The sequence below is a fragment of the Salvelinus alpinus genome, chromosome 25 (assembly GCF_045679555.1).
Source record: "Salvelinus alpinus chromosome 25, SLU_Salpinus.1, whole genome shotgun sequence".
Lineage (NCBI taxonomy): Eukaryota > Metazoa > Chordata > Actinopteri > Salmoniformes > Salmonidae > Salvelinus > Salvelinus alpinus.
In genome coordinates this window covers 39324487-39351209 of record NC_092110.1, presented here as the reverse complement: position 1 = coordinate 39351209, position 26723 = coordinate 39324487, and the positions used below count along the sequence as shown (strand labels likewise).

The 26723-nt window shown below is 40.4% G+C and overlaps 1 protein-coding gene across 2 annotated transcripts; it reads right to left on the bottom strand.

The window, feature by feature from the left end:
- On the bottom strand, nt 1–26723 carry LOC139553933 (NACHT, LRR and PYD domains-containing protein 3-like). 2 transcript variants are annotated; one of them, XM_071366717.1, is made up of 12 exons: nt 26601–26723; nt 24165–24217; nt 22226–22339; nt 18430–18476; nt 15168–16956; nt 14877–15050; nt 12524–12694; nt 9216–9389; nt 8874–9044; nt 4711–4905; nt 4578–4612; nt 1–4283 (listed from the first exon to the last, which is right to left on the bottom strand). In XM_071366717.1, exons 1-12 carry the CDS (start codon nt 26643–26645, stop codon nt 3706–3708), a joined length of 3546 nt encoding a protein of 1181 aa, XP_071222818.1. In that variant the 5' UTR covers nt 26646–26723; the 3' UTR covers nt 1–3705. The 2 variants fall into 2 exon arrangements, with proteins under 2 accessions (XP_071222818.1, XP_071222820.1); XM_071366719.1 differs by lacking the exon at nt 12524–12694.

Here is a 26723-nt window from a genome sequence, read left to right as displayed (position 1 = left end):
TCAAACAAATCAAATCAAATTTTATTGGTCACATACACATGGTTAGCAGATGTTATTGGTCACATACACATGGTTAGCAGATGTTATTGGTCACATACACCTGGTTAGCAGATGTTATTGCGAGTGTAGCGAAATGCTTGTGCTTCTAGTTCCAACCATGCAGTAATATCTAACAAGTAATCTAACAATTTCACAACTACCTTACACACAAGTGTAAAGGAATCAATAAGAATATGTACATATAAATATATGGATGAGCGATGGCCGAACGGCATAGGCAATATGCAGTAGATGGTATAGAGTATACAGTGGGGAGAACAAGTATTTGATACACTGCCGATTTTGCAGGTTTTCCTACTTACAAAGCATGTAGAGGTCTGTAATTTTTATAATAGGTACACTTCAACTGTGAGAGACGGAATCTAAAACAAAAATCCAGAAAATCACATTGTATGATTTTTAAGTAATTAATTAGCATTTTATTGCATGACATAAGTATTTGATCACCTACCAACCAGTAAGAATTCCGGCTCTCACAGACCTGTTAGTTTTTCTTTAAGAAGCCCTCCTGTTCTCCACTCATTACCTGTATTAACTGCACCTGTTTGAACTCGTTACCTGTATAAAAGACACCTGTCAAAACACATTCAATCAAACAGACTCCAACCTCTCCACAATGGCCAAGACCAGAGAGCTGTGTAAGGACATCAGGGATAAAATTGTAGACCTGCACAAAGCTGGGATGGGCTACAGGACAATAGGCAAGCAGCTTGGTGAGAAGGCAACAACTGTTGGCGCAATTATTAGAAAATGGAAGAAGTTCAAGATGACGGTCAATCACCCTCGGTCTGGGGATCCATGCAAGATCTCACCTCGTGGGGCATCAATGATCATGAGGAAGGTGAGGTATCAGCCCAGAACTACACGGTAGGACCTGGTCAATGACCTGAAGAGAGCTGGGACCACAGTCTCAAAGAAAACCATTAGTAACACACTACGCCGTCATGGATTAAAATCCTGCAGCGCACGCAAGTTCCTCCTGCTCAAGCCAGCGCATGTCCAGGCCCGTCTGAACTTTGCCAATGCCCATCTGGATGATCCAGAGGAGGAATGGGAGAAGGTCATGTGGTCTGATGAGACAAAAATATAGCTTTTTGGTCTAAACTCCACTCGCCGTGTTTGGAGGAAGAAGAAGGATGAGTACGACCCCAAGAACACCATCCCAACCGTGAAGCATGGAGGTGGAAACATCATTCTTTGGGGATGCTTTTCTGCAAAGGGGACAGGACGACTGCACCGTATTGAGGGGAGGATGGATGGGGCCATGTATCGCGAGATCTTGGCCAACAACCTCCTTCCCTCAGTAAGAGCATTGAAGATGGGTCGTGGCTGGGTCTTCCAGCATGACAACGACCCGAAACACACAGCCAGGGCAACTAAGGAGTGGCTCCGTAAGAAGCATCTCAAGGTCCTGGAGTGGCCTAGCCAGTCTCCAGACCTGAACCCAATAGAAAATCTTTGGAGGGAGCTGAAAGTCCGTATTGCCCAGCGACAACCCCGAAACCTGAAGGATCTGGAGAAGGTCTGTATGGAGGAGTGGGCCAAAATCCCTGCTGCAGTGTGTGCAAACCTGGTCAAGAACTACAGGAAACCTATGATCTCTGTAATTGCAAACAAAGGTTTCTGTACCAAATATTAAGTTCTGCTTTTCTGATGTATCAAATACTTATGTCATGCAATAAAATGCTAATGAATTACTTAAAAATCATACAATGTGATTTTCTGGATTTTTGTTTTAGATTCCGTCTCTCACAGTTGAAGTGTACCTATGATAAAAATTACAGACCTCTACATGCTTTGTAAGTAGGAAAACCTGCAAAATCGGCAGTGTATCAAATACTTGTTCTCCCCACTGTATATGAGATGAGTAATGTAGGGTAGGTAAACATTATATGAAGTGGCATTGTTTAAAGTGATACATCCAATTTTGTATTATTAAAGTGGCTAGAGATTTGAGTCAGTATGTTGGCAGCAGCCACTCAATGTTAGTGATGGCTGTTTAACAGTCTGATGGCCTTGAGATAGAAGCTGTTTTTCAGTCTCTCGGTCCCAGCTTTGATGCACCTGTACTGACCTCGCCTTCTGCATGATAGCGGGGGGAACAGGCAGTGGCTCGGGTGGTTATTGTCCTATAACCATAGCATATCTAACAGCAGCAATCAATCAAACAGCATTAATAAATACATACTGTACCACAATACAACACAGTAGAACCAGTAGCATCAAATATCGAATCAATAATCATGAGATACCATCACTAACACAACAATTGGCATCCTTAGAAATCGTATTGCCTTAATCTCTCTGCACAGCACCTTAACAGAATAAGACGGCCGCTGAGGGTGCTCTGCACCTGGGTATGTTTGGCAGCATGAGTGAAGGATGCTTTGTTGCGAAATAGGAAGCCGATTCTAGATTTAATTTTTGGATTGGAGATGCTTAATGCGAGTCTGGAAGGAGAGTTTACAGTCTAACCAGACACCGAGATGATTGTAGTTGTCCACATATTTTTAAGTCAGAACCGTCCAGAGTAGTGATGCTGGACGTACGGGCAGCGATCGGTTGAAGAGCATGCATTTAGTTTTACTTTCAATTAAGTTGGAGGCCACGGAAGGAGAGTTATATGGCATTGAAGCTCATCTGGAGGTTAGTTAACACAGTGTCCAAAGAAGGGCTAGAAGTATACAGAATGGTGTCGTCTGCGTAGAGGTGGATCAGAGAATCACCAGCAGCAAGAGCGACATCATTGATGTATACAGAGAAGAGAGTCGGCCCGAGAATTGAACCCTGAGGCACCCCCATAGAGACTACCAGAGGTCCGGACAACAGGCCCTCCGATTTGAGACACTGAACACTGTCTGAGAAGTAGTTGATGAACCAGGCGAGGCAATCTTTTGAGAAACCAAGGCTGTTGAGTCTGCCGATAAGAATGTGGTGATTGACAGAGTCGAAAGCCTTGGCCTGCACGGTATTGTCTTTTATTGATGGCGGTTATGATATCGTTTAGCACCTTGAGCATGGCTGATGTGGATCCATGACCAGCTCAGAAACCAGATTGTAAAGCGGAGAAGGTACGGTGGGATTCGAAATGGTTGGTGATCTGCTTGTTAACTTGGCTTTCGAAGACCTTAGAAAAGGCAGGGTAGGATACATATAGGTCTGTAACAGTTTGGGTCTAGAGTGTCTCCCCCTCTGAAGAGGGGGATGACCGTGGCAGCTTTCCAATTTTTGGGGATCTCAGACGATACGAAAGAGAGGTTGAACAGGCTAGTAATAGGGTTTGCAACAATTGCGGCAGATAATTTTAGAAAGAGAGGGTCCAGATTGTCTAGCCCAGCTGATTTGTAGGGGTCCAGATTTTGCAACTCTTTCAGAACATCAGCTATCTGGATTTGGGTGAAGGAGAAATGGGGGAGGCTTGGGCAAGTTCTCTCTTTTAATAAATATTTGTAGGATATTTGAAAACCATGCGTCTTTTAAAGCTTGGTGTGTTATGAAAAGTGAATTTTAAACTGCATGAGTAAACTGATTTTTAACGTGCAGCTCAATGGCTGCATTTAGTTAGGCAGACAAATTCTGATCTTTTTTTCCATTAATTGGTATTATGTTTCACTGAACACATCAAATGTGTGGCCGTCACAATTATCATGACAAACTTATGACTGTGTTTCTTTGAAGGCTTGGGGTGTCTACATGGCACAGGGTCACTGAAGAGCCAACCCAAAGCCTAAACCCTGGGTAAAGAGGCTTAGTGAATTTGGCTTGGAACGTGTGCAGTAGAGTTGCTGTGTCTGAGGAGATGCTGTAGAAGGACAGAGTGCCAGCCGGCCAGTCCAGATACACTCCCACTCTGTTGGAGCAGGGGACAGGTATGAAAGTACACTTATTATTGTACAAGGCAGTGTACTTCTGATCAGAGCACAACATTCTCCAGGACTTGTCATTAAATCCAAACCCACAGTCTTTCCCCACTCCTTTCCTGCTGATTCCTTTATACGTTACTGCTATATCAACCACATCCCCGCTCCACTCTGCCTCCCAGTAGCAGCGCCCAGTCAGACCTTCTCTACAAAGCACCTGTGTCCAGTCCATAAATCTGTCTGGGTGATCAGGATACAGTTGTTCTTCTATCTCCCATGCCACCTTTCTGTTGTCCTCAGACAGAGAGAGATGTCTGTACGCTGTGTTCGGGTCCAGTGTTAGCTCACATGCAACTACTGAGGCTAATCAAGGAAGAACAGAGTATGTAAAAGTCATTATGCAATGCGCTGTAAGTATCCAGAACAATTTTCAAAACATTAGTGAAGACGGACGACCGGCTTCATTCGTAATAAGCCTGATTAAAAACTACATGAAAAAAATGTATTGTTCCTTCCTACACTCTGCAATGACAAATGGAATGAAGTCATGGTTGGCCGTCCGCCTTCACTAGTGTGCTGTTTTTTCATACTTTTTGGATACTTAGTAATTTGCCCTATTCAAGACGTAAAAGCTTGATTTAACAGCAAATAACTTACATCTCTGAAACAGCAAAAACTCTTCACCGTGGCCACTGCAAGAAAAGCACAAGGACATGAAGTGACTCTGAAAACCTTATTGTATATTGTACATTTGTTTACATTTGACAGATTAAAAACAGAACTGTTTTACCGGACTGTTTTGAGATGATATTGAGGATCCTCCAGGGCAGCAGTGAGCAGCTCTACTCCTGGGTCTCCTGGGTCTTCTAGATCTCCTAGATCTCCTGGGTCTCCTGGCTGACTGTAACTCAGGTCCAGTTCTTTCAGGTGTGATGAGTTTGAGCTGAGAGTTGAGTTGTTCTTTGTGATGTTACATCGGTTCAGCCTAAAAAAAATATTTTAAAAAAAGCTACATCTTAGTGGCTAATGTAATGAAGTGGAATTGTAATGTATTGGGGGCGGCCACTAACACTAGGCGTATCAGGAGGGAACTATTGTCACGACTTCCGCCGAAGTTGGTCCCTCTCCTTGTTCGGGCGGCGTTCGGCGGTCGACGTCACCGGTCTTCTAGCCATCGCCGATCCACCTTTAATTTTTCATTTGTTTTGTCTTGTTTTCCCACACACCTGGTATTCATTCCCTCATTACATGCCGTGTATTGAACCCTCTGTTCCCCCCATGTCTGTGTGTGTAATTGTTGATTGTCAGGTTGGCACACTTCCGGCTGGTTTGCGTCGGGTTCTATTTTACACCCGCGCTTTTTGACAGCCTGTACTTTGTACCTTGTTATTTTGTACTTAGTTCTGCCTCACCTGTTCTGAGAGCATTTGTTTTTGTGACGCGATTGCGTTCTATTCTTATGATGTTGCCTCAGTAAAGTGCCTTGTCCACTCATCTCTGCTCTCCTGCGCATGACTTCCAATGCACCAGCTACACCCACATCTTGACAACTATTTAAAGGGCTATTTGTTTTCTAAACAAATTGTTTCATATTCAGGACGATATATTTGACATTTGCTACAATTACATGCAAATAAATGTTGAACCGTAGCCAGGGAGAGCCCACTAGCCGCTACGCTAGTCAGAGACCCAGATCGGCTACTTGATTTGATTTATTTAACCTTTATTTAACCAGATAAACCAGTTCACATTTGCAATAACTACCTACACTGAGAAACATAGTGATACATACAACTACTCCAACAACAGCAGCAATCACATCATGAGGTTGGAGTAAGATCTTTCATATACAGTGCCTTCAGAAAGTATTCACACCCCTTGACTTTGTCCACATTTTGTTGTGTTACAAAGTGAGATTAAAATTGATAGAATTGTTGTTGTTTTTTGTCAAAGGTCTACACAAAATACATACATTTCAAAGTGGAAGAAATTCTAACATTTGTAAAAAAAATAAAAAATAAAAATAAACGCTAATATATCTTGATTAGATAAGTGTTCAACCCCCTGAATCAATACATATTAGAATCATTGCTAGACAGCCATTTTTAAGACTTGCCATAGATTTTCAAGTCGGTTTAAGTCAAAACTGTAATTAGGCCACTCGGGAACATTCACTGTCTTATTGGTAAGCAACTCCAGTTTATATTTGACTTTGTGTTTAAAGTTATTGTACTGTTCAGATGAAAAGTGAATTTGTCTTCCAGTGTCTGTTGGAAAGCAGACTGAACCAGGTTTTCCTCTAGGATTTTGCCTGTGCTTAGCTCTATTCCATTTATTATTATCCTAAAAAAACTTCCCAGTCCTTAACAATGACATTCATACCCATAACATGAAATGGCCACCACCATGCTTGAAAATATGAAGAGTGGTACTCAGTGATGTGTTGTGTTGGATTTGCCCCAAACATAACGCTTTGTATTCAGAACATTAAATACATTTCTTTGCCACATGTTTTGCAGTTTTACGTTAGTGCCTTAATGCAAACAGGATTATAATTATATACAGGCTTCCTTCTTTTCACTCTGTCAATTAGGTTAGTATTGTGGAGTAACTACAATGTTGTAGTTAAAATTTTGGCTGTGATATTTTTCTCCTACAACAGTCATTAAACTCTAACTGTTTTACAGTCCCCATTGGCCTCATGGTGAAATCCCTGAGCAGTTTCCTTCCTTACTGGCAACTGAGGTAGGAAGAACGCCTGTATCTTTGTAGTTACTGGGTGTATTGATACACCATCCAAAGTGTAATTCATAACTTCACCATGGTGAAAGGGACATTCAATGTCTGTTTAATTTTCTTCTAAACCATCTACCAATAAGTGCCCTTCTTTGTGAGGCATTGGAAAACCTCCCTGGTCTTTGTGGTTGCTTGAAATTCACTGCTCGATTGAGGGTCCTTACAGATAATTGTATGTGTGGGGTACAGAGATGAGGTAGTCATTCAAAAATCATGTCAATTAAACTTAATGTGACTTGTTAATCACATTTCTACTCCTGAACTTATTTAGGCTTGCTATAACAAAAGGGGTTGAATACCTATTGACTCACGACATTTCAACTTTTCATTTTATATAAATGTTTTACATTTCAAGAAAAAATATTCATTTTTGACATTATGGGGTATTGTATGTAGGCCGGTGACAGAAAATCTCAATTTAATCCATTTTAAATTTAGGCTGTAACACAACAAAATGTGGAAAAAGTCAAAGGGTGTGAATACTTTCTGAAGGCACTGTACAAAGGCCAAACGGAAAAATGTACTAATGGAGATCAGGGCATTACAATCACACAGTGAATTTAAGAAAGCCTTTTTTTAAATGTTAAGAAGAAACGTAGTATTTTTAACTAATAAAAAGATCTCCATGTGAAGCCATTTGTAAATATGTATGTATATATAAAAAGGTACTTAGTTGTATTAGTAGTTGTAGCAGTAGTTTATATTAGTTGTAGTAGTAGTTGTAGCAGTAGTTTATATTAGTTGTATTAGTAGTTGTAGCAGTAGTTTATATTAGTTGTAGTAGTAGTTGTAGCAGTAGTTTATATTAGTTGTAGTAGTAGTTGTAGCAGTAGTTTATATCAGTTGTATTAGTAGTTGTAGCAGTAGTTTATATTAGTTGTAGTAGTAGTTGTAGCAGTAGTTTATATTAGTTGTAGTAGTAGTTGTAGCAGTAGTTTATATTAGTTGTATTAGTAGTTGTAGCAGTAGTTTATATCAGTTGTAGCAGTAGTTTAAATCAGTTGTAGCAGTAGTTTATATCAGTTGTAGCAGTAGTTTATATCAGTTGTATGAGTAGTTGTAGCAGTCGTTTATATTAGTTGTAGGCCTATTATTAGTTGTAAAAATGTTTATTTATTTTTTATTTTTTTAACTTTTCAGTGATATCCAAATTGGTAGGTACATTCTTGTCCTATCGATGCAACTCCGGTACGGACTCAGGAGAGGCAAAGGGCGAGAGCCATGTGTACTACGAAACACGACCCTGCCAAGCCGCACTGCATCTTGACACACTTCTCGCTTAACCCAGAAGCCAGCCGCACCAATGTGTCGGAGGAAACAACATACAACTGGCCACCGAAGTCAGCGTGCATGAGCCCGGCCCGCCACAAGGAGTCGCTAAAGCGCGAGTGGACAAGGACATCCCAGCAGGCCAAACCCTCCCCTAACCCGGACGACGCTGGGCCAATTGTGTGCCGCCTCGTGTGTCTCCCGGTCGCGGCACAGCCTGGGATCGAACCCGGGTCTGTAGTAACGCCTCAAGCACTGCAATGCAGTGCCTTAGAACACTATGCCACTCGAGAGAACCTTTATGCTTTAATCTAAGTTTTCATTTTTTATGATTAATATTATTTAATTGTTATTATTAGACGTTGTCATTTTATGATTTAATTGTAATTAGACAGTTGCCATATTATTATTTAATAGTTATCATTAGACATTAGCTACCATACTATTAGTATTTAATTGTTATTATTAGACAGTAGTTGCCATATTATTATTATTTAATTGTTATTGTTATTAGACAGTAGATGCCATATTATTATTATTTAATTGTTATTTTTATTACAGTAGTAGCCATATAATTATCATTTAATGTTTTAAGAATCCACTGTTGTATGAACAGTAGATCAGAGAAGATATATCAAGAGGTGACAGTAACAATTTGATATTCTATGTACAGACGCTCACTTGTTCACCAGTAAAACTGACTGTACGCACATCTCAGAGGAGACGTGGGATTCATTCGAACACACTATATGATCACGTTGATATTGTTAAATACAGAATCCTGCGTGGAAATAAGCGAATGTCCATTTTACGATCAATCACATTCATTTAATAAATGAGGGCCAAAGTTAATATATAGTTGTAAAGTCAGGTTGCTAAATAATTCACCTCAGTGTCTCCAGTTTACATTGCAGACTCCCCAGTCCAGCAGACAGCAGCTCCACTCCTGAATCCTGCAGGTCATTGTCACTTAGATCCAGCTCTCTCAGGTGTGCGTTTGAGATGAGAACGGAGGCCAACTCTTCGCAACATCTTTCTGTGAGTTTACATCTATTCAACCTAAAAGAAAACAAGTTGGACAAAACAAATTGGATCAAAATTCACCTGTATTTGCACAGTGTAACACCAGAACTCCCTGAAAATATATTTATTTCAAAAGCTTTCAAATAAATATTCTAAATTAAGATATTCAACAAGGTTCTGCTCTTCAATAACGCCAGTAATACTGACCTCAGTGTCTGTAGTTTACAGGTTGGACTGCCCAGTCCGCCAGAAAGCAGCTTCACTCCTGAATCCTGCAGGTCATTCACACCCAAGTTCAGCTTTCTCAGGCATGAGGAATTTGAGCTAAGAACTGAGGCCAGTGCTTCACAACAACGCTCTGTGAGGTTACATCCACGTAGCCTATAATAGAAATACATTTTTGAATTACATTTTATACAGCATTTAGGCATTCCTCTTTTTTGACAGTGTGTGGATCGCCATCTCCTCCAGAATTCTAATTTTAATACCTACGCACCTGGGACAGACATGATTTGGTATAAAGGACATTTAAAGAGTGCCGACGTCCTCCTATCATGCCCAGGGAAATAGATAACGGGGTAGGATCATCTCATATTTAGGGGGTCTGCTAGTCTGTGAACAATTGTATTTTATTCATTGATGAGTTGGACATACTGCATAGCTCATTCCCCGACCATGGCTGACCTCTGACCCTACTCGGAGACTTCAACCTCCCGACACCTTCGACTCATTTCTTTCCACTCCTTTCCTTTTTTGACCTCACCCTTTCCCAGTCCCCTCCCACTCACAAGGTAGGCAATGTAGTTAACCTCATCTTCACTACACTCTTAGAAAAAAAAAGGTTATTCTGCTGTTCCCATAGGAGAACCCTTTTTAGTTTCAGGTAGAACACTTTTGGTTCCGTGTAGAACCCTTTCCACATTCCAATTCTCATTTACACAATAATGAGCTGCAGATCCTGAAAAACAGCCAGTGCCACATAGTGTACAACAACATCATGAGGTTGGAGAATGATCTTTCAGATTCAGTACAAAGGCCCTACTGACTGGAATCATTTACCCGTCGAGATCAGGCATTAAAATCAACACAGTGAATTTAGGAAAGCCCTTTTTCTAATGTTAAGAACAAACTGTTTGTGTTTTAACTAATAAAAACATCCCTATGTGAAGATACTTGTAAATATGTACAGTACCAGTCAAAAGTTTGGACACACCTACTCATTCAAGGGTTTTTCTTTATTTTTACTATTTTCTACATTGTAGAATAACAGTGAAGACATCAAAACCAGGAAATAACACATACGGAATCATGTATTAACCAAAAAAGTGCAAAACAAATCAAGTATATTTTAGAATTTAGATTCTTAAAAGTAGCCACCCTTTGCCTTGATGACAGCTTTGCACACTCTTGGCATTCTCTCAACCAGCTTCAATTGGAATGCTTTTCCAACAGTCTTGAAGGAGTTCTCACATATGCTGATCACTTGTTGGATGCTTTTACTTCACTCCGCGGTCCAACTCATACCAAACCATCTCAATTGGGTTGAGGTCAGGTGATTGTGGAGAACAGGTCAACTGATGCAGCACTCCATCGCTCTCCTCCTTGGTCAAATAGCCCTTACACAGCCTGGAGGTGTGTTGGGTCATTGTCCTGTTGAAAAACAAATGATAGTCCCACTAAGCGCAAACCAGTTGTAATGGCGTATCGCTGCAGAATGCTGTGGTAGCCATGCTGGTTAAGTGTGCCAGGAATTCTAAATAAATCCCTGACAGTGTCACCAACAAAGCACCCCCACACCATCACACCTCCTCCTCCATGCTTCACAGTGGGAACCACACATGCAGAGATCTGTTCGCCTACTCTGCGTCTCACAAAGTCACAGCGGTTGAAACCAAAAATCTCAAATTTGATTAGCTGGTCAGGAGTCTTATGGTTTGGTGGCAGAAGCTGTTAAGCAGCCTTTTGGACCTAGACTTAGAGCTCCGGTACTGCTTGCCGTGCGGTAGCAGAGAGAACTGTTTATGACCAGGCTGGCTGGAGTCTTTGACAATTTTTAGGGCCTTCCTCTGAAACCACCTGGTATATAGGTCCTGGATGGCAGGAAGCTTTGCCCCAGTGATGTACTGGGCCGTACGCACTACCCTCTGTAGTGCCTTGCGGTTGGAGGCCAAGTAGTTGCTATACCAGGCAGTGATGCAACCAGTCAGGATGCTCTCGATGGTGCAGCTGTAGAACTTTTTGAGGATCTGAGGACCCATGCCAAATCTTTTCAGTCTCCTGAGAGGAATAGGCTTGTCGTGCCCTCTTCATAACTGTCTTTGTGTGTTTGGATCATGATAGCTTGTTGGTGATGTGAACACCAAGGAACTTGAATCTCAACCTGCTCCACTATAGCCCCGTCGATGAGAATGGGGGTGTGCTCAGTCCTTTTCCCGTAGTCCACAATCATCTCCTTTGTCTTGATCTCATTGAGGGAGAGGTTATTATCCTGGTACCACACGGCCAAGTCTCTGACCTCCTCCCTATAGGCTGTCTCATCGTTGTCGGTGATCAGGCCTACCACTGTTGTGTCGTCGGCAAACTTAATGATTGTGATGGAGTCGTGCTTGGCCATGCAGTCATGGGTGAACAAGGAGTACAGGAGGGGACTGAGCACGCACCCCTGAGGGGCCCCTGTGTTGAGGATCAGCGTGGCAGATATGTTGTTGCCTACCCTTACCACATGGGGGAGGCCCATCAGGAAGTCCAGGATCCAGTTTCAGAGGGAGTTGTTTAGTCCCAGGGTCCTTAGCTTAGTGATGAGCTTTGAGGGCACTATGGTGTTGAACGCTGTGCTGTAGTCAATGAACAGCATTCTCACATAGGTGTTCCTTTTGTCCAGGCAGGAAAGGGCAGTGTGGAGTGCGTCTGTGGATCTGTTTGAGCGGTATGCGAATTGGAGTAGGTTTAGGGTATCCGGGAGGATGCTGTTGATGTGAGCCTTGACCAGCCTTTCAAAGCACTTCATGACTACAGACGTGAGTACTACGGGTCGGCAGTCATTTAGGCAGTTTACCTTAGTGTTCTTGGGCACAGGGACTATGGTGGTCTGCTTGAAACATGTTGGTATTATAGACTCAGACAGGGAGAGGTTGAAAATGTCAGTGAAGACACTTGCCAGTTGGTCAGCGCATGCTCGGTGTACACGTCCTGGTAATCCATCTGGCCCCACGGCGTTGTGAATGTTGACCTGTTTAAAGGTCTTAATCACATCGGCTACGGAGAGCGTGATCACACAGTTATCTGGAACAGCTGATGCTCTCATGCATGCTTCAGTGTTGCTTGCCTTGAAGCCAGCAACATATGCCATATTATTTTTTATTTTTTTTAAATATATGTTTTTAATTAGACAGTAGTTGCAATATTATTATTATTACGTAATTGTTAATGTTAACAATTTATGATCAGTCACATTCATTTAATAAATGAAGGCCAAAGTAAATATGGTTGTAAACTCAAGTGCTCCAATAATTCACCTCAGTGTCTCCAGTTTACATTGCAGACTCCCTAGTCCAGCAGACAGCAGCTCCACTCCTGAATCCTGCAGGTCATTGTCACTCAGATCCAGCTCTCTTAAGTTTGAGTTTGAGATGAGAACTGAGGCCAACTGTTCACAACATCTCTCTGTGAGTTTAGAGCTATTCAACCTAAAATGAAACAAGTTGGACAGAACAAATTGGATACAAATCATCCACTACTTAGATTCTACTCATGAAACTCTTAGAAGCCAAAGTAACAGGCCATTATCACTTCAGAGGCATAACAATTTACTCATTAACCACGTTTCCATTCACAGTTTTTATGTGAGAAAAGTCATACAGTATAAAAAATAATCATAACAGCTGTAATGGAAACAGGAAGTTTTGGTACAATTTTATAAATGCCAAAAGATAATTTGTTCTCATGTATTTTTACATATTTTGCCATGAGGCTGAGAGAAAAAGTTGCTGTTTGAAAGACGGGACAATCAACATTTCTCTTAAGGCCTTAACACTTGTTGGACTAAAAATGAAAAGCCTTTTATGGTGTCTGAAGTTGACATAAATCCAGTTTTTTGCATCTTATGTGATTTATTTTTTTCTACAAAATTAGGAGGTTGTTCCTTTACATGGTATGATAGCTGATACTTTGGTCTATCAAAATATATTTAAAATGTTGTTAATATTGATTGTTTAATTCTAATATTAGATGATTCAAATATGTAATACAAAACTCCAATCTTATTTGTTTTGTTTTATAGTACTATTAAATGCTTCAGGGTTAATTTGTTAGCATTTTGGCACATTTTTAAAGATTTAGAACATAGTACAACATTTGAAGCAGACTCTTAAGTCTAGCACAGAAAATACTTCAATTGTTTTAAGTATATGTTGCAGGACAGTGATTTTGTAAATATTTTAGCAGAAAATATTCTATATATTCAATAGAACAACAAAATCAATCTGAAGGGGGTTAGCAATCAGTGACGGAGTTGACAAATAGCCACTGACAGAGTTGACAACAGATACTCAAAACAAACATATTTTCTGCATCTAAAAGTCCAATTTGTAAAATTATTCATTTGAAAATCCCCAATAAAAAAATAACTATTCTATCAGATCTTTCAGCACTCTGACGGAGTTGATGCTGATGTCTGACGGAGTTGATGCTGATGTCTTACGGAGTTGATGCTGATGTCTTACGGAGTTGATGCTGATGTCTTACGGAGGTGATGCTGATGTCTTACGGAGGTGATGCTGATGTCTTACGGAGGTGATGCTGATGTCTTACGGAGTTGATGCTGATGTCTTACGGAGGTGATGCTGATGTCTTACGGAGGTGATGCTGATGTCTTACGGAGGTGATGCTGATGTCTTACGGAGGTGATGCTGATGTCTTACGGAGGTGATGCTGATGTCTTACGGAGGTGATGCTGATGTCTTACGGAGTTGATGCTGATGTCTTACGGAGTTGATGCTGATGTCTTACGGAGTTGATGCTGATGTCTTACGGAGGTGATGCTGATGTCTTACGGAGGTGATGCTGATGTCTTACGGAGGTGATGCTGATGTCTTACGGAGGTGATGCTGATGTCTTACGGAGGTGATGCTGATGTCTTACGGAGTTGACATTAGACTCAAATCTGACTGTGTTGATGTTTTAAGGAGTTGACAAAAATTGCATTTTCTTCTTCATTCATGTGGTATACACAGTAGCAATTTAGTTTTTCCTCAGTTTTATGACTCTTGAATCTAATTAAATGTAACATATTTGAAGCAAAACTCAAATTTGATCTTAATATATCAGGCCAATGGAGTTGATAGATTATGGTTGTGACCATGGTGATTCCAATATTGTTTGTTTAAATATATCAAAAGTAGAGTTAATGCACAAAATGTAATGAGGACATGAAGGGGTCCTTGTAGTAAAGCTGAACTTGCTCATTCCTGATTAATCAGTTGAGTTGACCAAATCTCCTGACTCATCTTTTTGGAATCACAGTTTTTAGATAAATATTCTGTGGCCTCTAGCAGCAGTTATTGGAAACGCGTAAAGAGTCAAAACAGGAAATGCAGTGCAAGGAGGTTGGTTGCGAGGGGCAATAGTGTGATACGCAGGACTCGTAATCCACGAGTGGCAGTGGTTCAGATCCAACAAAAGGTGCCTGATTTATCAAAGTTTCGTATTTGACGGATCTGATTGTTAAATCAGAGTTCAATGTTTACCTGCATGCGACATGAAACTAACATAATTACACACCATTACAATCGCGATATTTGGGTAGGACAATCCACTTTATGATCATATCAGCGCACCTTCATTTGGTAAGGGCCAATGTAAATAACTCACCTCAGTGTCTCCAGTTTACACTGTGGACTCCCCAGTCCAGCAGACAGCAGCTCCACTCCCGAATCTTGCAGGTCATTGTCACTCAGGTCCAGTTCTTTCAGTTGTGAAGAGTTTGAGCTGAGAGCTGATGCCAACTCTTTACAACATCTCTCTGTGAGTTTACATCTATTCAACCTGAATAGAACATCAATTGAAATTGAATCAACATAATGTGAACATTTTCAAACATAACGGCCAAAATATTAAGTCTAACACACCCAGCCAAGTTAGGAAACCATTATAGGTACTTACAGAGCTGTTCTGGAGGCTTTGACCACTGGCAGCAGCCTCAGAAGACCTTCCTCTGATCTGGAGAATCTATTTAGGTCAAGAACATCCAGCTCCTCTTCTGAAGTCAGCAACACAAAGACCAGAGCTGACCACTCTGTAGGTGACAATTTGGCTTCTGAGAGACTTCCTGAGTTTAAGTAGCTTTGGATCTCCCACACTAGATAGTGGTCATTCAGCTCATTCAGACAGTGGAACAGATTGATGCATTTCTCTGGTGAGGGATTCTCCCTTATCTTCTCGTTGATGTATTTGACCGTTTCCACATTTGTCAGTGAGCTGCTCCCTGTTTGTGACAGTAGGCCTCGTAGGAGAGTCTGATTGGACTCCAGTGAAAGGCCCAGAAGAAAGCGGAGGAACAGGTCCAGGTGTCCATTCTCGCTCTGTAAAGCTTTATCTACTGCACTGTTGTAGAAGTCGATCGTAGATTTGTGTCCGATTGATGATTCATGGTCCCTGAATGAAGATCTCTTTTTGACCAGTGGATTCTCTCTGCTTTGGTTGAATGTGAGAAACACATATAATGCAGCAAGAAACTCCTGAATGCTCAGATGCACAAAGCAGTACACATTCTTCTGGTACAGCCCACATTCCTCTCTGAAGATCTGTGTGCACACTCCTGAGTACACTGATGCTTCTCTTACATCAATGCCACACTCCCTTAGGTCTTCCTCATAGAAGATCAGATTGCCTTTTTCCAGTTGTTTGAGTGCCAGTTTTCCCAGAGAGAGAATTATCGTTTTATCCCAGTGTGGATCTCGGTCACGGTCTTCAAGATACTTCTGAATCCCTTGTTTGGTCTGAAATACCAGGAAGTGTGTGTACATTTGAGTCTGATTCCTGGGCATCTCTCCACTCTCTGCCTGACACAACAGTCTCTCTAGAACAGTGGCCGTAATCCAACTGAAGACTGGTATGTGGCACATGATGTGGAGGCTCCTTGATGACTTAATGTGTGTGATGATTCTGCTGGCCAGGTTCTCATCACTGATCCTATTCTTGAAGTACTCCTCCTTCTGTGGGTCGTTGAAACCTTGTACCTCTGTCACCTGGTCAACACACTCTGGAGGAATCTGATTGGCTGCTGCTGGTCGGGATGTTATCCAGACAAGAGCAGAGGGGAGCAGATTCCCCTTGATGAGGTTTGTTAGCAGCACATCCACGGAGGTTGCCTGTGTGACATCACAGCAGCTCTCGTTGTTCTTGAAGTCTAGAGGAAGTCGAAACTCATCCAGACCATCAAGAACAAACATAACTTTGTAGCTGTCAAAGTTGGAGATTCCAGATTCTTTAATCTCAATGAAATAGTGATCTATAAGTTCATTCAAACAGATTATTTTATTTTTCATGAAATTCAGCTCCCGAAAAGGAAGTGGAAATATGAACTGTACATCCTGATTAGCTTTTCCTTCAGCCCAGTCCAGAATGAACTTCTGCACAGAGACTGTTTTTCCAATGCCAGCCACTCCCTTTGTCAGCACAGTTTTGATAGGTTTGTCTTGTCCAGGTGAGGGTTTAAAGATGTCGTTACATTTGATTCGTGTCCCTTGTGCTGCTGATTTCCTGGAAGCTGTTTCAATCTGTCTCACCTCATGTTCGTTATTGACATCTCCGCTTCCACCCTCTGTGATGTAGAGCTCTGTGTAGATCTTGTTGAGAAGTGTTGAGTGGCCTTGTTTAGCTATTCCCTCAAATATGCACTCATGTCTCTTCTTCAGGGTAGATTTGAGTCGGTACACCAGAGGAAGTTCATCTATTTGATGAAACAAGTATTATAAATAGCAAAATACTTAACTTTATAGATGTAGTTTGACAGATATTCCAATGTTCCCTGATAATTACTAAAGTGTAGTGTACACCCCTCAATTTAAAGAACGCAAATTACAAATACATTTTCCATAATCCTGAAACCATTATTTTCACAGTTACATTCATCATTTTCAGCATCAGTGGTCTAATAAATGTTTTAGGAGGAATAACATGCGCATAACATAAGGACTCTCAACATTAGAACCACTGTTATGAAGGATGATAACTCGTCATTTTGATTCGTTAGCTCTAGCAGTATAGAGGTTAATTAAAGGGATCTTCCACTCAAAATATACATCTCTTATGATTTGTCCACTTACCTTGGCTATTTTTGGATAACTCGTCATTTTGATTCGTTAGCTCTAGCAGTATAGAGGAGGTTAATTAAAGGGATCTTCCACTCAAAATATAAATCTCTTATGATTTGTCCACTTACCTTGGCTGGCTATTTTTGGCTTTTGGATAAGTATTTTGTTTACAGAGGTGGTTGAGCACAAAAGTGTACGTCTGATTTATCAAACTTTTCCATTTGACTGATCTGAGCGAGTAAACAAGTTCACTGCATAAATACATTTTACATGATCATTTGCTTGCGCGCAAACATACATTCACATAATTACAGATCCCTACATTGGCCAGATATGAGCAGAATATTCTGCTCCATACTTGAGAAATTCACTTCAGTTTGCAGAATGCTGGGTGACAGTAGAGTAGAGCGCGAAAGTGAAGCAGCACCCAGGAGTCGGGACGAGAGAAAATATAGGAGAGGAGCCCTCGTCAGACTACAGTAATACAGGAGAGGAGACGTCATCAGTCTACAGTAATACAGGAGAGGAGACATCATCAGTAATACAGTAGAGGAGCCCTCGTCAGTCTACAGTAATACAGGAGAGGAGACGTCGTCAGACTACAGTAATACAGGAGAGGAGACATCGTCAGACTACAGTAATACAGGAGAGGAGACATCGTCAGACTACAGTAATACAGGAGAGGAGCCCTCGTCAGTCTACAGTAATATAGGAGAGGAGACATCGTCAGACTACAGTAATACAGGAGAGGAGACATCGTCAGTCTACAGTAATATAGGAGAGGAGATGTGATCAGACTACAGTAATATAGGAGAGGGCGTCACGACAACAGTAGGTTTTAAGCTGCTACACTGTGTCGTAGCTTTGCCGGCGTGAAGAGCGCGAGACACTATCAAGTGTTATCGAAATACACACAACAACTTTCCTGGGGATTCGACTACAGCCAAGACGGAAATAAAATCATTAAGCTGTATTTTGAGAGAAACATCCCTTTAAAACAATGTATTATTTATTAATTATTTAATTTAAACAATCATAGTGATCCATTCCTTATGAATTGATACCAGGAAAGGACTAAAGCTGGCCAATCAGTGAACAAGTGTACTGACCCCTCGGAATCTCTGACTCTAACCTCTGGTCTTGGTCACCAATTGTTCTGAAAAAGAAGAAGAAGCAATTCAGATTATTTTTAGCTTTCAGTTGTTAAGAAAAATACGTTTCCATTTGACTCTAATCATGAAAACAAATGTCAGGCAACCATGGCCTATTATACAGTATATATGGAGTGGCTGTGAGACTTGTGTTCAGGATACCCTTTCCTGTGCACTAAACAACCCTACGCTCTGCACATGTTGGTCTTTCTTGAATTATGGTGGCATTTAGGCATGCCAATTTGGAAAAAATGTACCTAATTTTTCAAGATTTTGTGGAAGCTTAATTACTTTAAATACTTTTTTACCAATATGATAACCTTGTGCCATCAGTAGCAGTAGTAACACCAACGATGGTAACACCAATGAGACATTTTAGGTCATTTAGGATTTTCTGAAATGGAGGCCACAAATGCAAAAATCTAAGGTCATCAATGCTTTAAAAAAGTATTTACTAAACGTTATATGATTAATTGATTTGGCTCAAATTGTTATTTCCCTTTATTTAAATTGAGTAACACTAAATTACATTTTGGATTTAGAAAAAGCATAGTATCAATAGAACACAAAAATTTATGACATACTAAAAGGGTGTGATTAGCTAATCATTTTCTTTAATACAGACCCCTCTCCCGGTAACAATTTGCACACTGGAGAAAATGCTAAAGCCCTCGTATATTTTTGTAATGAGTGATCTGTGCCTTGACAAAATCCTGTCTCGGAGCTCTACGAACAATTCCTTCGACCTCATGGCTTGGTTTTTGCTCTGACATGCACTGTCAACTGTGGGACCTTATATAGACAGGTGTGTGCCTTTCCAAATCATGTCCAATCAATTGAATTCACCACAGGTGGAGTCCAATCAAGTTGTAGAAACATCTCAAGTATAATCAATGGAAACAGGATGCACCTGAGCTCAATTTCGAGTCTAATAGCAAAGGGTCTGAATACTTATGTAAATAAGGTATTTGTGTTTTTAATATATTAGCAACAATTTCAAGAAAACTGTTTTTGCTTTGCCATTATGGGGCATTGTCTGTTGACTGATGAGATTTTTGTTGTTGAAACATTGGATTTGGCCTTAATGCTATTAGCCAATGGAAACACATTGGATAACACATTCATACATGGAAAAACATATTTTTTTTAATCTGGATGCTGTTTTGTGGTATGTTAAGCTGGGATTTAAGGAATACCACTTTACTGTAGAGGAACATTTCTCTCTAAAATCACATTGTCAGATGTTTCCAGCCAGGCTGGGGTCAATTCAAATTGTAAACAGTCAATTCAGGAAGTGATTTTAATCAAATAAAGTAAAACACTTAAATAAATAGCTTCTGTTCCTCAGTCATTGAAAATATATAGGCTTTTTTTAATTGTTACTTAAGTTCAATTCCTGAATTGACTGCCTTCAAACTCAAATTGACCCCAGTCCTCCCACTGGGTACCCTACATCATGTTAACGTGGATAGTTGAGTAATATTTACTTGAAACATTGATCAATGACATTACAAGCTATATTCACCCACTCAAAATGTTAGTTGAATTTCCAATGTGTTATCAGCTTGCTTTCAACCATCTAAAAGCACAACCATATTCCAATGCACAAACAATGTCATATTTTTGGTTTAATTGTCACCCACATTTTTATCACTGCGCTTTCAACCATTTAAAATCACAGCAAAGTTAAAATGGGAATACAATGTCAGATATTTTGCTTCATCTAATAGCAGAACCAAACAACCAGGACTGCATGGTGATCAATGGCGTTTGAGATTCTGACAGATTATTACAGCAATGTGAAGTTCTCCACTGACCTGCGGTGACCTTTGCATGCCATCTTGAACATGCCGCTTTATATGATTACATAAGTAGACATGTATAGTTACAGTCACCTCTAAATGTGGCCATGGATGTTTTACTCATTTTAAGGTTGAATGTTACATTAGTTTGTAAAACAGCCTTAATTTTAGGCTATTTACTGTCTTAGAAAATAAATATTAAATTGTGTTTGGTTGTGAACGCAACCAAATATCAACATTTGGAGATGTATCTTCTGCAAGTCTGGCTTTAATTCCAGTTCGTCTCCCCCTTCACCAAAAATTGATGTTATAGAATAGGACTAAATCAAATAAATGTTTTAAAGCACTTTATATACAAATTTGATTTGATTTAGTCCTATTCTTTAACTTCGATTTTTGGTTGCAATGGAGAAGTGAATGCAACATATCAATTATTCATTTGTAGAAAAACTAGAATTAAAGCCAGACTAAGTCAGTGGTACAGATGGAACTATCCAAGCAGAAGATACATCTCCTTTAAATGTTGATATCTGGTTGCGTTGACAATCAAACACAATATCACTAAATATCATTCAATTTCAACCAGAGCTTGAAACCTTAGGCTTATGCTATAGACCATTTTTGTTGTTGAATTCTGGGTTGAATTTAAACAATTGCTGTTGATGGCTTTGCAAATGCTATATTAGCCTAAATAGCATCATTGATGATTGATAAAGCATGGTCACATTTCCTTTGCTCTGTTAAACCCTTTGAGATGACTTCAATAGACAACAGTGAATCCATTATGTTTTTAAGTAGAGATCTCTCAACAATCATTCTCACGATACCACGTTGGTATTGGTCAGGGACAACTATCATAGCTAAGCAGGGCTGGGAAGGGTTAAAGCCTTGGGTGGGAGACCAAACGGTAGCTATAGATCAATTCTCCCCTAAGAGGTGTAGCCCGACCTACTGTTTTTTCTTCTTCTGATGGTAGATATAACGTTGAAAATCTGACGTTGTTTTAAAGGTACACATTGAAAATATTTTATGTAAGGTTTGTCTATGTTGAAATTTGGTTACCCTGATGACATAATCCTGTGGTTGAAATTTCACCCTCAAAAAAAAGTTGATAAATGTTTTCAAATCCAATATATTTTCCACGTAGATGCCACGTCACAATACGTTGACAAATTAGATAGAAACAATGTTGATTGAACCAGTTTATGCCCAATGGTCTTGTTTTCAGAGTCTATGTCAAGTTGAGTCCATTTGTTTTGCAGTGATGTAAAGTACTTAAGTAAAAAATACTTTCAAGTACATCTCAAGATGTTTTTTTGGGGGTAATCTGTACTTTACTATTCATATTTTAGACAACTTTTACTTTACCTTCACCACATTCCTATAGAAAATTATATACTTTTTTACCTGACACCCAAAAGTACTCGTTACATTTTGAATGCTTAGCAGGAAAGGAAATTAGTCCAATTCACACACTTATAAAGAGAACATCCCTGGTCATCCCTACTGCCTCTGATCTGGTGGACTCACTAAACACACATGCTTCATTTGTACATGATGTCTGAGTGCTGGAATGTGCCCCTGGCAACAACAAAAAAAGAAAATAGCAAAGTCTGGTTTGCTTTATGTAAGGAATTTGAAATGATTTATACTTTTACTTTTGATACTTAAGTATATTTTAGCAATTACATTTACTTTTGATACTGAAGTATATTTAAAACCAAATATTTTTTGACTTTTGCTTAAGTGGTATTTTACTAGGAGACTTTCACTTGAGTCATATTCTATTATGGTATCTTTACTTATACTCAAGTATGACAAAGAGTACCTTTTCCACCACTGCTGTTTTGTACATCGGATGACTGAAAAAATCTGACTATGTGACTTCGATTTTAGTGTAATTCATTCATTCCAAATATATAGTCATATATAGATATATTGTTTTACTGTACCTTTGTTCACGGGTAAAGTCTCCACCACTGAAGTCTATTGGCAGATATATAGAATTTTCACTCTTCATAGATACACAGCTGGGTACAGGGGAGCCGGGTCTCTCTTGATGGACCCTGATAAAAACAAAGACACTAGGTTCATTCCATTTGAAGTTGACACAGTGGAGACATTTTCCATCTGGATTCTGTTTTGTGCTATGTCGAATTGCAATTTGAGGAATGCCACTTCAAGTTAAAAGGTACATTACACTACAAAAATCACATTCTGCAATGTTGTGGTTGATATTTATTGTCATGAATATTGTCCTGGAGGCAAAACTGAGCGATTTCCCGCTAAATGGGCCAGCTGCAATGTCAAAATTGACTACATCGTACATTTTAAGTTAGGTTTAAGCATTAGGGTTAGCAGTGTGGTTAAGGTTAGGGTTAGCAGTGTGGTTAAGCATTAGGGTTAGCAGTGTGGTTAAGCATTAGGGTTAGCAGTGTGGTTAAGCATTAGGGTTAGCAGTGTGGTTAAGCATTAGGGTTAGCAGTGTGGTTAAGGTTATGGTTAGCAGTGTGGTTAAGGTTAGGGTTAGCAGTGTGGTTAAGGTTAGGGTAAGGTTTAAAATCAGATTGTGTGCCAGCTAGTGACCACTGCAGCACGGCCACCAAGGCAAGATTCATGACAATAAGTGCCAACCTGCACTTTGAGACCTGAGTTTTGTACATCAGAAGTCTGAAAACATCTGACAATGTGATTTTAGAGTGTAATTTAGTTTTACACTTCGGTATGCAACAAGCATTTTTTGTGAATATATTTTAATGAATAATTACAAATGTAATGAGTAATATAATGAAAAGGGAAATTGATGTGCATTTTTTTAAACAACATTCCTACCTCCAACATGTCTCCGTGCCTCTAACCACAACACCATGACACAATCAATAGCTTTAGCCCTGATTTAATCATCATACTGATAGTGGCCGGTTGTTATTATATTAAAACACACACAGGCCCTCATTTAGAAACAAGCATGGATTTGAGCACAGAAACAGCAGTGTGCAAAAAAGTCTGATTTATCAAATGTCAGATTTATCACAGTTTCGTATTTTGCTGATCTGGCCATGTGAGTTCACTGTTTAATTAAAGCTGCAATATGTTCACTTTTTGGGGCGACCTGACCAAATTCAAATAGACATTTTCATTATACAGTAGATGTGTCATTCTTATTAGGGCTCCCGAGTGGCGCAGCGGTCTAAGGCACTGCATCTCAGTGCTAGAGGCGTCACTACAGACACCCTGGTTTGAATCCAGGCTGTATCACAACCAGCCGTGATTGGGAGTCCCATAGGGCGGTGCAAAATTGGCCCAGCGTCGTCCGGGTTTGGCCGGAGTAGACCGTCATTGTAAATAATAATTTGTTCATAACTGACTTGCCTTGTTAAATAAAGATGAAATAAAACACATTATTGAAAGCAAGTCTAAGAAGTGGTAGATCTGTTTTATCTGCGTTATTATTATGCTTCCTGTTAAGTTCAGTTTCTGTATCTTTTATTTTCGGTTTTGTACACCAACTTCAAACAGCTGAAAATACAATATTTTTGGTTATGGAAAATGTATTCAAAAGCGGTTTAGATGGGGCGAGTTTGTTTTGTCACAAACTGAAATTAGGCAAACTATTCAAAGTTCAGCAACAAGCAAATGGCGGAGTGATTTCTGCATAGTGTACCTTTAATGAATCGGATTGACATTGTGTCTGCATGCTATTTGAAATGATTATCAGATACGGGTAGACAATTCATGATCCCATTCCTTTAAAAAAAATACAAAATCTTTAGTTTGGAGATTGACACAGTAGAGCAGAGCATGTGATATGGTATTTTTCATCATCTTGACTTGCCAAAAGTCTGACCAAGATTGAAAAATCAACAAATACACACACACACAACAACTTACAGTGGAGATCTGTGGCCACAACCCCCTTCGCTCTTCCTCTCCATCTGGCTCCTCTGGTGAAGTGAAAGGAAAAGAACAAAGATGTCACTGGAAGACCTCCACCTTTTGGGGCATTTTCTCATTTTCCTGAGCACAGCGCAGATATTTGGTAACACACTTCCCAAAATCTACCCATTTTGGATTGGCGAGCACATCTCCAAAAGTAGGTTATCCAGATTTCATACACTGTGGATAGCACACCCTCTTCACAAAAAATCACACCCCTCTGGTGGACTACAGAAACAAATGCAGGGTTCAAATTAAGATACCCTTTTGAACGGAGTCCCTGTACCTTATTCTCAAGTAGTAAAAGCTAACCAGTCAAGCTTCAAGACGGCTCACTCAACTGAGACAGCTCTCCTCTGCGTCACAGAGGCTCTCCGCTCTGCCAAAGCTGACTCTCGCACCTCTGTTCTCATCCTCCTAGATGAGATTGCATCCTACCAGGCAGGCCGCTCCTACCAGATGTTGTGGAGACGATCTGAGGATGTACTCTCACTACTGATGTCTACCAGGACTCGGCCCACTCCTCTTCTCTCTATACCCCAAGTCACTCAGCTCCATCATATCCTCACATGGTCTCTCCTATCATCGCTATGCGGATGACACTCAACTACTTTGCTCCTTTCTGACACCTAGGTGGCGACACGCATCTCTGCGTGCATGGCAGCTTGGAAGTCAGCCCACCACTTCAAGCTCAACCTTGACAAGACTGAGCTCCTCTTCCTCTGCGTCATGGTTGACCACTCCATAGTGTCCCCCTCAGTGGAGGCTCTGAGGGGACAACGGCTCATAATAATGGCCCGAACGGAGCAAATGGAACGGCATCTGATACCCGGAAACCATGTGTTTGATACCATTCCACTGATTCCGCTCCAGTCATTACCACGAGCCCATTCTCCCCAACCATTACAAGACCATGGTGCTTGCTACTGAGCAGCAAGGGAAACGCCCCTCTTGTATCCCTACCTTCAGGCTATGCTTAAAACCTACACCCCAGCCACTTCTGGTTTCTTGGCCATCCCACCCTCAGGGGGTCAGCTCCCTCTCAGCCCAGTCAAGGCTTTTAGTTGTTTGAAGCATATTTGTATACAATGCTTGTTTTTCTATCATTTACAAATATATTGGCAACTTGGTATTTGTAGTCAATTTTGTTCTGAAGTTATCATGGTCACAGAGACGGATAAACCATGTGATTCTTTGTTGAGTGGAGATCTGTGTATAAAGTGACGCAGGAGGGCAAAAAAGCATCAAACGACACATTTAGCTTTTCTACGAGTGGTCTGAGGAAGGTGTTAGATTATGAGCATTTCAAGTGCAACGTTAATAACAATGCTTTTTGGAAACAGCTCGGAGATTTAACGTTGCTCCTACGAAGGTTCTAACGATGAACTTAGCCTTAAGATGCTTTGGGAAACCGGGTTCAGGAAGAGAATATTCTGGTTCTGGAGTTGATGACAAAGCAAAGACCGTCAGTAACCTACAGAACTTGAGACAAACACATGCAGAATTAAGCCATGGAACTAATTGATTGGCCAGTGAGTGGCCAAGCCTTCCTCACACATACAACTTGTTAATTCATCAAAACCCAGCTCTTTCACACCACCGCCAGCTATTGCACTCATAATTCCAGCTGTGAAAATAGCAAATATATTTCTTACACACACCCTAGACCTATAGCACTACCACAAAACAGGACTACTTTCATTTTCGGATCTCCTACATCCATACCATGAATACACAGGATGTTGCCATCGTGTGTTCATCTAGAAGTGCTTCGAACACGATTAAAACCAACCCAGAGTCATGCAGCCTTTTTGGGGTGCCGATAACTAGGACACTGTCTGCATAAATATCAGATGAGAATATGCGCCACAATGGAACTAATGAGACAAACCCCTGAACCAACCTCAAATCTAAGGGTTCAGACACACCAATAGCGTTTGCTGGCCGAGAGTACTTAGCACCTCTGAACAGAGTACAGTGCTGACTATAATTTACTAACCGAGTACTCACAGATTTTACATGTAGAATCGGGTGAAAATGTAGGCAGTCAGATTTCTACTGCGGATGGTCCCTAAAACATGGTTTGGTGAGGAATCACAAAATATTAAAGCTTGAGATCACGAAACACAATAGTGTTGATTCAAATCACATAGCAACGGTGATGTTCAGGTTAAACGGTTGTGTTAATCCGATAACTGGGTAAACAGGATGTAAGAGAGCGGGACAGAACGTAAGCAAACAAGGGTTCACATATTCCTCACACTGGGTTCCCCTCTTATTACCAAGAACAGACACACCACAGCAGCCACCAAAACAATCAGGAACATCAATAAAACATTAAAAATAGTATAATGGTACTGTAAAAATGTGGATTAAAAAAAACTGACTTACAGGTTTGGTGTATTTACTGTTGGTCTTAGAACCACCACCTTGCATTTGACACAGAAAATGGTGGTCTGGTGATTAGGTAGCTTTAAAACAGAGAGGAAGAGGTAAGCAAGAGGTTTCACTCCG

Bases quoted from the DNA above. Each gene is read 5' to 3' on its own strand.
- LOC139553933 (XM_071366717.1), bottom strand. From the start codon at position 26,645: ATGCAAGGTGGTGGTTCTAAGACCAACAGTAAATACACCAAACCT. The intron at 22,340-24,164 runs GTAAGTTGTTGT...TGTTTTTATCAG, and splicing joins TGTGGCCACAGATCTCCACT to GGTCCATCAAGAGAGACCCG. The intron at 4,613-4,710 runs GTAAAACAGTTC...CTTTTCTTGCAG, and splicing joins TATCATCTCAAAACAGTCCG to TGGCCACGGTGAAGAGTTTT.